Source organism: Parasteatoda tepidariorum, chromosome 3 (assembly GCF_982258835.1).
Source record: "Parasteatoda tepidariorum strain Cologne lab strain chromosome 3, Ptep-v5.0, whole genome shotgun sequence".
Lineage (NCBI taxonomy): Eukaryota > Metazoa > Arthropoda > Arachnida > Araneae > Theridiidae > Parasteatoda > Parasteatoda tepidariorum.
This window is the reverse complement of record NC_141757.1, coordinates 11,206,321-11,220,167: the sequence shown is the minus strand read 5'-3', so window position 1 is coordinate 11,220,167 and position 13,847 is coordinate 11,206,321. Positions and strand designations below refer to the sequence as shown.

Below are 13,847 nucleotides of genomic sequence, written 5' to 3'. Positions count from 1 at the left end.
TCTTCGATATCTCGAAAACCTTGTTATTTCCCAAAAATATTTTTCTCCTCGGTATTATATATCCACCTAATGCTGATTATAATGCCTTTGTCGAAGAATTTCTTCTCAAAACCTTGTTATGTAAAAAAAATCGAAATCGAAAATGAATTTTACTGGAAAAATCACAATGTAAGTTAATTGTAAACTAATTCTTTTCTATTTAAAGCAAAATTATTTTAGTCTTACTTCGAAAAATAAAATTATAATTGTTGTACTTAGACTTATGAGCAGCTATCATTGCATACATATGTATTAGTAGTTGTTCTTATGTTCATGATTCTACTTTTTATAGAGAAATATTTTTGTTCTAATTTTTAGAACATATTTATTTAGTTCTGAACTTGTTATCTCGAAAACTTGCCATCTCTAAATTTTTTAGCGTCCCTTCGACTTATGAAAGTATATTGTATATTAAAAAAAATATGTGTTTGGGCCTGTAAAAATTATATTCTGTTATGTTTACTGTTGACAGGGCATGTAAACATCTTGAAATTTTTATGACCTGATTTTGTCTTTTCAAACTATTTATATTTCTTGGGACTATTATTTTAAAAATAAAAAGAATTAGGTTTTCATTTTGTAATTCCTGGTTCTTTTTTTTCCTGTTTTTGCAGAACTTGAAAAATTAAAGTCATTTATAACACCTGAAAAGTTTGCTGCAGTAAAGCACAACATTCAAGAATTTTTTGATAATGTTATAAATGAGGTAAGTTATAATTTATTCTTTTTTTTTAATCAATTCAATGCAGTAGAACCTTTTGCTGTAGTTAGAAGATCTCATTTGTTCAATAGGTTAAGCGAGCATAAGGGTTTCATTGGCTTATACCAAGTGATCGGAAGTAGTGCACTAGTAGTTTGCTACTTTTATTTGTATTTTGTATACTACTTTTTAAAAAAAGAAAAACAGTGTCGCGAGTAGTGTTATCAGGGTTCCCACGGTCCTTGAAAGTCCTTGAATTTTTTTGTTGCTAAATTTAGGTCCTTGAAAGTGCTTGAAAAACGTCTTAGGTCCTTGAAGAACTTGATAGGTCCTTGAATTTGTCCAATACTGCCGGCTGCCCTTTTTATAAAACATCCGCGGATATTTCTGTTTTGTTCCCGAGCTCTCTCAGGTGGTTTTTAACGCCACCGTTTCTAACTGGGCCTAGCGTCTCGGTGTCTGCCAAGCGCGTGGAGCACAGCAGACAATCAATGCGTCCAGGGCGCGACTTCACTTCATCTTCTGTCGCATATGCTTAGATCTTCTTTTTTCTAATTGAAACTGGAATACTCTCGAATTTCGTAACAATATGTACCTTGTAGTTTTCAATAAATTTGCCGTTTTACCATCCACACTTGTCCTTACGTTTGTGTCATTTCAAAACTTTATTGTAAAGCGTATTCGCAAAGGCATGGCTTCGTATTTGTGTTATGTAGTTTAGACTACTTATGCCTGGGAAGTGCTATTTTAATCCCCAATTGATGGATAATCCAGCTTATAAAGAATGGATTTTATCGATGCCCGAAAAGAAGTTCAGAGCCAAGTGCCGATTATGCATGAAGGAGATTGATATCGCAAAAATGGAAGAATCTGCTCTGATATCACACATGAAAGAAAGGTAAAACAAAAAAGCAGTCTCATGCCCTGAGTTCCCTTTTTCCAAAGACATCAACATCTAATTCATCTGGTGTAAATACTCCTTCAACATTGTGTGCCCCAAGTGAAACAAAAACTTAAGTGTCCGAGGTAACATTGTCTTCTTATCTGGTCAAAAGGAATGTGCTTGATGCTGAAATTCTCTGGAGTCTGAAGTGCATCACTAGTAATTAATCATATAGCTCCTGTGAAGGGATTAGTAAATTGTTCTCCAAAATGTTTGCTGATAGCTGTATAGCGAGACAATTTTCTTGTAGTGCCACAAAGTGAGCCTATTTGGGCTCCTTTGGATTGGCACTATACTTCAAAGGGATTCTTATAAATGAACTGAAGAATGTTGATTGCTACATTGTACTCTTTGATGAGATATTAAATCAGTCTCTACAATCTAAGCAGATGGACATTATGGCAAGGAATTGATAATAAAGTTTGCACTAAGTATCTTACCTCCCAATTTATGGGTCCTGGAACTGCAGAAAATATTTTGCCCTCTTTTTACAAATGCATGGATGATGGTTAAAAGCTCTCTAAAATACTTCAATTATCCATGGATGGACCCTATGTCAATTGGAAATTCTATGAGAAGCTTCAGTGTGAATTAAAAGAGAAATATTCCCACCAGGTCATATTCATTGGCAGTTGTGGATTACACATAACGAATAATGCTTTTAAACATGGTGAAAATGGGATATGTTCCTTCTAATTTTTATTTTCAGAAAGAATTGTTGCTGCATAACATTTAGAGAAGGTTGTGTAAATTATAAATGAATTAATTTTATAATTTCAGAAATGAAGTTTAATAGAGGAGAGGAGGGGGTTATGGAATAGTCATGGAATATGGAATACCTAAAATTTAGCTCTGTCTTTCATGCAGCCATCACATGGAAATACCCAGGATTAAAGAAATCCCCTCTTCACCATTGACACCTCATTACCATTAGCTATAGATTGTGCTGAAAATGATTTTGTGAATTAATACAGCGTGCGTTCTGAAAGTAATGCGCATTTTCTGGGAAAAATAGATTTATTGATCCTATGAGTACAAACGGTTAAAATTCTTCAAAATAGTTCCCTTGTGCATCACTACACTTGCGGATACGATTCTGCCACGCCTGGAACTCCTCGATAGGAATGCCTCTCAGGAACCTTGTAACATGAGCTTGGATGTTCTCCACCGACTCCCAGTGCTTTCCTTTCAGTTCTTTTTTCCGTCGGGGGAGCAAAAAAAAAGTCACACGGCACCAAGTCAGGGCTATAGGGAGGCTGGGGCACCAACTCATCAATTCCAGCAATTCTTCACTGCGCAAAACTCGAGCTTCTTTTTGCTCCTCTGTCAACACCTTTGGCACAGACCTTTTGCACTTGCAAATCCTCCGTCACAATCCCATGTTCCACACATTTTGACAAGTTTAGGGTGTTAGTGATTACCTGAATGCTTAACCGACTGTCTGACTCCAAAACTTCACTCACATGCTGGACGTTTTCATCGGGTCGGACTGTTGTTGGGCTTTCAGAACAAGGCTCGTCGGTGACCTTCTCCCGACCCTCCTTGGAGGCCTTGTGCCACCTTCCACACTGAGATCTCGAAATGTATTCCTTCTTAAAGTCGTCTTGAAGCATGGGATGAGTTTCTGTCACATTCTTCCCAAGTCGCATACAAAACTTTATCGCATACCGCTGTTCCAGCGAACGAACACTCCATCACGTCGTGACTCGATCGAAAAAAAGACTTTGCGCGAAGACACGTCCTGCCGCCCCTACTGCTCGGAGCGACCTGAGACCAGGCTTGTTTGGAAGGACAAATCCCCCACCACATTTTTTGACCAATCTGAGTGCGCTGCTATCAATTGTCGCGTCACAATAAAATCATGCGCATTACTTTCAGAACGCACCCTGTATGTAAAACCAGTGGGGTTGTTTTTAAAAAAATATAAATGGTAGTCCATAATACATATACTCTCTTCTCTCTATATAGGCAAAGCATTTAGGTATTATATTTGAAATTAATTATTGCCACAGCAAGCACTGTTGCTTCTAGTAAAATAGAGGAGAATAATTTTTAAAATTGGTCTTAGATTAAGGTCCTTGAAAATTTTGTTGAGGTCCTTGAAAAGTCCTGGAAAGTCCTTGAATTTCAATCTCATCATAGAGTGGGAACCCTGGTTATACAAAAAAAAAAAAAAAAAAAAAAAGGTTTGTAGTGATGGCTGATAACTATTTTTAACGTTAATTTAGTAAAGAAATAAGATTCAAATGCTACTTATTTCTCAAATATGATTGAAAATCTTTGCAGATTCGTCAATGAACAAAATAAAATGCCCCTCTGGTAGAGCATTAATAAGAATTATGTGTTATAAGAATTACTCTGCAATATATATATATACAGACAGAGAGAGAGAAAAAGTAAGAAAGTAATAGCAAATATAGAGTATAATAACAAACTGTGATTCCATTAGATTTTAGAAACTACGGGTCCTATTGACCCAGGGCTACCAAATTTTTGGATCCCTTTTTTCATTTATTTCAATTTTTCCCCTGCCATTTAAAATAGGAATTTTTATTCATCTATTAATATGCACAGTTATAATTATATCTTTTAACAGACAAAACAAAGAATTTCAAAAAAAGAAATTTTTTTCCCACCTATCAAAGCTTTTAATTAGGCTGATCAAATACCTGCTTCAAGGAAAAGCAACAATGTAATTTGATACTCAGAATTATTTTGATTTTCTTCTTCAGCTATGTCTAACAAAGACAAAGAAATTTTTTTTGTATGTCTGTTTAAAATTTGTTATGTATGTATGTTTAAAATTCATATGTTAGAATTTTTTTTTTATATGTATGTTAAAATTTGTATGTTTAAAATTCGGTTGTAATATTTTTTTTTTTGTGCATAAATGTACAATCTTGCTATTATTTTCGTGCTGAAGATTTATGTGTAACAAAGGGTATTATAACTTATCCCCTTTACGATTTTTGGCATATTTGAAACACTATAATGAATTTTTAAATTTTTTTTATATCCGTTGTTGAACAGTTTACCCAATTTTGAGTTTACGACTACCAATGTTCAACTCCGTAGTCTTGTAATTTTGAACCAATCTGGAAGACAAGGAAACGCCTTGATCAGTACCCCCAGAGGTTTAGATTTGTTATGGGGTCATGAAGGACTTTGCGACTCGACAGATTTAACGTGCATCAGTCACCATTTACTACACGGGGAGTCTTCGGCTGGCAGGGATCAAACCCACGAACTCTTGGACATAGGACCAGTGCCCTACCAACTAGGCTATCTCAGCCTCACTCTAATGATTTTTTTAAAATTTTGTAACTGTCGTTGAACAGCCGACCCAATTTTATGGGTTTACGACTACTAATGTGCAACTCCGTAGCCTTGTTATTTTAAGCCCAACCCAGAAGACAAGGGAACTCCTGGATCACGTTTAGGGAGAAATTTGCCTTCGCGGAGGACTTTTTTATGGAACTAATCCGCCTTTGCTTTACATGAAGAGGAAGACCACGAAAACCTTCCACGGTTAGCACAATGGCAAGGGGACTCAAACCCATGATCCGTATACCACTGAGGATATGTCACATCAGCACTGTGGTCAGTGCAAGCCGGATGTAGAATTTGTATCGACCAGCCATCGCCAGGATCGAACACCGGTTCACCACATTGGAAGGCGAACGTTTTATCCCACGAGCCATCGCGGCTCTCACTATAATTATTTAATTTGATTTTATATCTGTTGTGGAACTGCTATACCAATTTTTGGGTTTATGACTACTAATGTTCAACTCCATAGCCTTTTAATTTTGAACCAATCCCGAAGACAAGAAAACTCCTGGATCATTTCCCCCAGAGGTATTGATTTGTTATGAAAACATGGAGGACTTTGCGACTCGACAGATTTAACATGCATCATTTACCATTTATTATACGAGGAGTTTTCGGCATGCGGGGATCGAACCCACAAACAATTGGACATGGGCCTAATGCCCCATCAACCCGGCTATCCCAGCTTACTATAATGATGAAGTGAAATCACTAATAATTATGTTTGCTGGATACTTTTTTTAAATTAATAACTTGGAATTAAGAAATTTTCTTTCTTTCTTTAGGCCGTAGAAGATGAAAATTCAGAACTTACTGAAGAAGATAAAAATGATGCGTATGTGAAGCTTACTACAACACTAAATACACTTTTAAAAAAATTGGACAAAGCAGAAAAAGATGTTGTGGAAGCTACAAAAAATCTTAATAAAGAAATAACTTCAATTTCTGAGTCTGCAACAGATGGTAAAAATAGTCATTATACTCTTCAACAAATTAAAATTATCCACTTAATTAATTTTAACATTCATTATAATTAATAATTATGAAACATATTTTTCCTAATTCAAGTTGTACAGTTCTAATATTTTAATTTAATTATGATTCTCTCTTTAGAAATCTTTATCTCTTTTTTTCAAACTTTTTTTTTTCATTTCACTATTTTATTTCATTGATATATTTTTGTAATTACAACATTTCATTTTTCGAAAACTACAGTTCTTGAAATATTCATATTTAATTAGTTTTTTTTTTCATCAACTCACATAGATAAAGAAGCAGAAAGTGTTAAGAAGAAAAACTCTGACAATGAAGGCAAGCAATTTCATTTAATTGATAAAAATAATCATTATACTCTTCAACAAATTGAAATTATTCATTTAATTAATTTTAAAATTGATTATAATTCATAATTATGATTCTCTTTTTAGCAATTTTTATCTCCTTACAAGCTTTTTTTTAATTTCAATTATTTTATTTTATTTATATATTTTTGTAATTACATCATTTCATTTTTTGAAAATTACTATTCTTAAAATATTCATATTTAATTAATTGTTTTTTCTTCTTCTTCAACTCACATAGAAGAAGAATCAGAAAATGTAGAGAAGAAAAACTCTGACAATGAAGGTAAGCACTTTAATTTAATTTAGAAACTTGATTATTGAAAGCACTTGAGACAGAACATATTTAAATTTAAAATACAGTCGGACCTATATTTAACGAAGTTGCTAAGTCCTGAAAATAAGTTCGTTGTATGGGAAATTCGTTAAATAGAAAACCATCTTTCGAAATACTTAAACAACACAAAGCAGGTTTTAAATTTATAAACACTAGACATAATTAAAATATCAATTGATGCACCTTTATCTTATAAACTAGTATCTAATATGTATTTTATAAATATTAGCCATAACAGAAATCTGTACACAAGCAAGAATAGAGCAAAACATTATCCAGTGTTACACTATCCCGCTACATACATTTTCAACTAAAAAAAAAGTTAAATTTATGTATTAAATTATAGCTGCATTTATTTGCCTTATAAAATTATAACAAGGTAATTTGAAACATACATTACCTTATGCTTTCTTAAGTGGCTTCCAAAATCAATTCAAGGTCGTTTCCCCCACAAAAATGCATAAACAAGTTTGAAATATTTTGGGAAATAGGGAAAGTGGAAAGTTCGTTAAATAGAAAATTCACTACGCTATATGGAAGTTATTTTATTAAGAAATTTCCAAAATATTCTTGGTTCCTCGAAAAAATTCGCAAAATAGAAGTTCGTTAAAAAGAAGTCCGACTGTAATTGATATCATTGCATTGCAGAAATTCATCCATTTATAAATGAAAATCCTTTGTCAAAGGTAATTAAACAAAAGAAACAAGCAGAAGTGTAATATAAACATAATGTAAATATTCCAATTATTTTATTTCATTAATTTTAAAATTTTACAATACATTATTTTCAAAAGAGATAATAAGGATTGTATAGTTTGGAATCCCTTATAGCTGCAATTCCGTGCTCCTCCGTGCTGTTCTTTTTGCATGCCTGATTTTGCCTTTTTGAGCTAAATATCTTGAATTTACTGATTTGAAAGCTTTTAGATATATTGATGATTTAATTGTGATAATTATGATTTTATTTTTAATATTTATCCTAAAAATTTGGTTTTGAAGAATACTAATGATAATTGCTTAAATGTTGAACATTTAGATTTTAAAATTAATGTTGCTAATAATCAAATTAAAATAGGTGTTTATGATAAAAGGAAGGCTTTTAAGTTTAACATTATTTTTTTTTTTAATTTTGATACTAGTTTGTGCAGTAAAATTTCCAAAAATTTAGTTTTTTCTCTATTGTCTGGAATTAATAAAATGTGCAATAATGTTGAGAGCTTTCAGCAAGTAATTTTTTTAAAAATTTGGAAAATAATGGTTTTTCTTTTAATTTCTGTAATATTGAATTAAAAAAATGATAAAAATTATTAGGATGGATGGAGCATGATCAATTAGCTTTTAATGGAGCATGATCAAGTCTTAGCCGAGTTGCCCCGGTTAAGCATTTCTACTAATGATGGCAACTGCTTTCTTGCTCCATTTCTTTTCTTTTTTCTGCTCATTAAATTAGAGGGCGTTGTTTTTTCGTTAATTTCAATTTAGTTGATGCTTGGTAGTAAGTTGTGTACTTGGGTTTTGGGATTTATTTTGAAGTAAGTTTTTGAACATTGTATTCTTTTGTATTTGTATAGGTATTATACTTTTGTATTTGCATTTTGTAATTTGTACTGAAATTTTCTCTCAACCTGGACTTCAGTGAAACCTTTGAGGAACAGAGAGAGCAATTTTTAGACATTTGTCGTGCTCTCTCGATAGAAAAGGTTTTGCATTTATGACTTCCGGGGCTGGTACCCTCTGACAACATCAGCTTTGGTTGTCATATTTTTCATTGTTTTTATTTTCATAGCATAATGGTTTTTGTTTATTGTGTTTGTATAGTTTGGAAACCCTTATAGCGATGACCCCATGCTACTCCATATTTTTTTGTCCTTTTCGTATGCCTGCTTTTCTTTTGCCTTTTTATTTTGATCACGATTCTTGGAATCCCTGTATAATCTCGCTTAATTTCAAATTGAGTTACTAAGTATGTCCACAAACACTTTAAACTGAGAAAGAGTATGAAACAATGTTTTTTTTAAAAATATTTTTTGCATCAACATAGCAAAGTTTGATGATAAAATAAATCATGAACTGGTTTCTTTATACAACACAGCAAACCATACATTTCTGTCTCCTTCCTAGCATGCTTTTTTTCCTTTTTCATATAATTATTAGAAAGGATCTATGTAGTTTCCATCATAATCCTTTACTGCCAGCTGTAGTGGCACAGGAGATAGAGCGTTTGCATTTCAATGAGGGAAACTGGGTTCAGATCCCAGCTATGGCTGATCGATACAAATTCTGCCCTGGCTCGCACAAACGGCAGTGCTGACAGAAAATATTCTCTATTATAGATGGATCATGGGTTAGAGTCCCCTTGCTGTCAGGCTTACTGTGGGAGTTTTTCATGGTTTTCTTCTCCATGTGATTCAAATGCAGTTAGTTCCATCAAAAAGTCCTTCACGATGTCAAAATTTTTCACTATGTGCCCCAGTCACCAAAAATTGGTAATTAAAAGTGAATGAATTTGTTCCCTACAGACAGTTAGGAGCATGGGGAAGAGATCCATGGTTGGCGAATTAGCGTAAGATAGCATAGCCAAATATAAAGCCAGCCCCCCATAATCCATATTAGATTTGAAAATACTTTGGCAATCGCGAATCACCAACAAGACTGTGAGAATTAGTATAATCATGTAACTAAAACATATTTGTAGTAAGAAATTAATAATAAAGATTTATAAATAGATTTTTGTTTTCAATTAGGCATGACAGTGAATTAACAAGTCTACATTAGTATTAAAATAAAAAGTTAGCCGTTACATTCATCCATAAGATAAGAATAAAGTATTTTATGTTTGCTTTAAATAAAAATTTACTAATTGATTTAATTTAATTATAATTTGATTAAGAAAGATTAAAAAAAAATAAGTTATAAGAAATTATAAAAATTTTAAAAGCTAAGAAATATGTAATGCCTATTGTGGCATCACAATTATTCCCAGATAGCAAAATAAGGTTTATTTTCACCCAGCAAAATCCTTTTAATATAAACCTTGAAAGGTTTACGTGTAAACCTTCCAACCTCAAAACGAGATCTGCGACAATCTGCTTTATTCTACGCTCATTACTAGAGCCCAGATTTTGATGACCTAAAAAATCTCAACTAATGCCCTTAAAAAGTGCAAAAAATGCCCTTAAAAATGCAAAAAATGCCTTAAATAAAGTAAAAATATTGAATTAAAATTTTTTTTGTTCTTTAAAATTATTATGAGTCATTTAAAAAATATAAAGCAATGCAATACTTGTTCTACATTCATTAAATTTTGAAAAATATGTTTTATATCCTAAAATAACAAAAAAAGGAAAATATATTGACACCAAAATATTTTTATTTTGTATAGAAACTTTAACGGATATAACAACTTCCATCTCATAATATTACTAAATATCAGAATTACATTGGATTATTAAATGTTTTTTGATAATTTGAAATGTAAACGAGCGTCTCTTGTCTGAAAGTAAATTTTCATTCCTGCAGAAGCTTCTTTCAACATCTACTGATGTTATAGGTGCGTACTTGAGAAAGACGGTCTCACTTACTAACAATTCTTCGTCAATTTGAAAAGATTTTGCTTCACCTGTTAATATCATATAGATTTTCTTCTTTGTTTGGAAGCCAGTGTAATAATGAAAATTGATAAAAAATAATAAAAATTGGAAAAAATTAACAAAAAAACTTTAAAAAATGCATTAAAATGCAAAATACGCCCCAAAATTTAAAGAAAAATTCCCTATAAATCTAAAAAAAATGCTCTAAAAGACAAAAAATGTCCAAAAATGCAAATGTCATCAAAATCCGAGCCTTACTCATTACCCTTATCCAAAACCTTGGAAAACAACCTTCGATATAAAAACCTTAAAACGAGGTTGACTAGGGGTTTTCAATCATGAAAAAAATCCTTTAATAAAGCTAGTCTCAAGGTGAAAATAATTTTAAATCTAGGTAATTATAAGGTTTCTTTTCGCAAAGTCTTGTACGCTCAGCTAAAATCCACCTTGTCATGAAATATTAATGGACAATGCAATTTGATCCCATCGCTAGTATGACGTCAGTCATTATGGATCCAAGTGACCATTTTACCTAAGTGACAATACTTTTTAAAAAAGTTTAAAAAAATAATTTTTAATCCTTTTAGGATGAAAGGTTTGAAACTGCAATATTTTTGCTTTACTGAAAAAAGGTTTTTAGTACAAACATTTTCGTGACAATAAAAAGAAAATACTGATACAAGGTTGCCGTAAGGTTACATGCTTTCTGGGATTTTTGTAACTTATTTATATTCTTTTGTAAATTTATATTTAGGTGAAGAGGAAAGTGATGTTAAAATAGGCTCTTTACTCGATAAGGCTAATGTGGAGAATGATGAATTTCAAGTTCGAATTAGAAGGCTTGATCGAGCAAATTCTAATGGAAAACTTTATGAAATAGACAGAGTACAACAAAAAAAATTAGAGCAGGCTATAAAAGAAAAACTTGAAAAATATGGTGTAAATACAGGAGGTAAGCAAAATTTTTTTTTTATATTAGTACATATTTTAAACTAGGTTGTATTTAGTAAAAATTTGTTAGTTCAGTTTAGTTAAAACCCGTTGGCAGAATTGCAGTGACATTGTCGCAGATATTTATGGAGTTCTTGCAGAAAGACTTTTCTTTTGAGAAGTAAAAAATTTTATAATAAAAACATAGTACATATAACTCTTCTTTTTTGTTCTCTTTTAATTGATGAAATATTTCGTGGGGGCAGCCATGGGAGTTTTTTTTTATACTGCTTTTTCAGCTATAGAAGTACTGTCTTTTTTTTTCTCTTTTGAAATGAAAATTTGAATAAAATCAATGTGAGAGAAAAAATGTTATTTAAAACAATTTTGAAAATTTAAAAAAAAAATCATTTTGCCTTTCACTGGTAACTGCATTCTAATACAGGGTGAGTAGTTTTTTTAAAAAGTGCAAGAAGGTGCTTATTTTTGATTTACGTTTTTTAAAAGCCCTTAAAGGTACTTTTTTTTATTCGGAGTTTGAAAAAAGTGCTTAATTTCCTATCTTTTAAAAAGATCATTTTTCCTTGCCTTATCAATTGTTGTTCTAAATTGCAAAAAAAAAATGCATGATTGCAATATTTATCAGAAACTAGTTATTTTATCATGATTATGTAAAGTTTCTGAATTTTATTGATTTTATGTTTATAAATTAAGACATTTAAACGATTGAAAACAATAATTTATATTACTGCACAGATCCTAATCATGATTTTTTTTTTTAGGTAGAAAGTGATTAAAAATATTTTTGATTGCTTAAAAAAAACTGTAAAGGTGCTTATTTTTTTGTTGAAAAATCTGGCTACGCACCCTGTAATAGTGTCTAATGCAATTAATGTCTCATGAAAACATTATTATCCCTCCTTTATAAATTTCATTTTATTCTTTTCTGTTCAATATCTTGATTATGCTTTACTAATTCATTCATTATTTTCTAAACATATCATTTTAGAGAAACTTTTAATTTTTTTATGCAGCTTTCTAATATTTCATTTTAACTCAATGTGTAATGTTTTTCCTAATAGGTCGTAGAATCGAAGTCAAAATAATTAAAGCTGGGTATTATGGAAGCCACTTGACGGACACAGAAGCTAGTCAATTTGAAAATATGATCACCGCATTACTGGTAAAATGACCTATTTTTTTTAACTTTTGAAAGTAGCTATTGTTACAAATAAGCAACATATTTATTTAGGAGAATCTTAACTTTTCTGTTACCCTGGAAAAAACTTACTTGAGAAAGTCAAGGCCCACACTGGGCTGTCGAGCCATTGATGATGATGAATCTTAACTTTTTTCTTAAATTCCGAGTGATGCGAAAATAACTGGATTTAACATCCAATCAATGTGTAGTTAACAGACTGCGATATGACAGCATAGTTTGTCTAAAGTAAGAACTCCCCTAGCCATGGTGGTGACTGTGGTAACAAGGTATAACTATTTCAAGTAGGGTTGTAGGGTCACATTTTAAGACAGGTTTTGGCTGTGGTCAGCGAGATAAAAGGAATATTTTTCTTCGGTCTGCTGTGTTTTTCCTAGAGTGAAGAGGAGCTACCCTCCCCTTAATGCACTATTCTTGTTTCCATCACAACAGACGGCCTAAAACTTTGTGAGAGGGGGAGTTTTTACCGAAGACAAACTATATACAGACTTAACTTTTACTGAAAAGAAAAACATTCTTCTGATGATTTATGAGAAATTAATTATCACTGGAAATCCTTACTAGTTTAATTAGCAAGCAAATATTAGAATTCGTAAACGTTTGCTGACAGGGAATGAGAAAAGTGATATGAGCAATGCTTATGTTGTAAGGCATTTAGAAACTAAACTCATTGACACGACAGCCCATAGAGGGCCAAGGCCTACTGTGCCCGCCTCAGTTTTCTTGACCTTGGGCTCTGGGGTGCAGGAGCAGATGTTCCGGTCAGGTGGTCAACCGAACGCGGAACCCCCAGTGTTTAGTTTCCAAGCATTTGGTACTCATTTATCAACCCACTGAAGGGATGAAAGGCAGAAGCAACCATGCCTGGCTCGAGGATTGAATCCAGGACCTGTGGCACGGTAGCCCGAAGCGCTACCACTCTGCCACCGGGCGTTGCTGTAAGGCATTTAAATCCTCTTAATTTCAAATTGTTCTTAAAAAAAAAATAACTATAATAAAGTTACAAGAAGAAAAATTTCAGAGTTCAGCAGTTTTTAACACAAAAGATTCATAACCAATATTTTAATCAAAATTTTAAAAAATTGAATTAAACCTTAAATTTTGTTTCATGCAAAGTTAAATCTTTTATTTGAATTTAATCATAAAATTAGTTTGCAGAAGCAAAGTTCAAAAGAAGAAACCAAAGGGTGGGCTATTGTTGTGACTTGTGAGGTGTTTGTGATTGGCTTATATTTGCTGAGAAGAGGGAAGAAATTCAAAATAGGGATGTTCAAATATTATGCAAGAATGCTTTTATAAATATTGCATTTTAAATAGTTTTTTTTCCAAGTTAAAATAAGCAAGTTGCAAATATTCCTTCTATGCTTACTTTAGAGATACCATTCCTCTCCTTGATTTTTGTTTAGGTTTTAACCATAG

The 13,847-nt window shown here is 32.1% G+C and overlaps 1 protein-coding gene across 2 annotated transcripts in view; it reads left to right on the top strand.

Moving 5' to 3' along the window:
- The window catches only part of LOC107442478 (uncharacterized), a 31,715-nt gene that overhangs the window by 16,607 nt on the left and 1,261 nt on the right, over positions 1-13,847 (top strand). For both annotated transcript variants that reach the window (XM_043053833.3, XM_043053830.3), the window contains 6 exons: positions 654-745; positions 5,798-5,975; positions 6,279-6,323; positions 6,594-6,638; positions 11,034-11,231; positions 12,292-12,392. In XM_043053833.3, the coding sequence (XP_042909767.2) occupies positions 654-745; positions 5,798-5,975; positions 6,279-6,323; positions 6,594-6,638; positions 11,034-11,231; positions 12,292-12,392 (659 nt within the window). The remainder of the gene's footprint in view (positions 1-653; positions 746-5,797; positions 5,976-6,278; positions 6,324-6,593; positions 6,639-11,033; positions 11,232-12,291; positions 12,393-13,847) is intronic.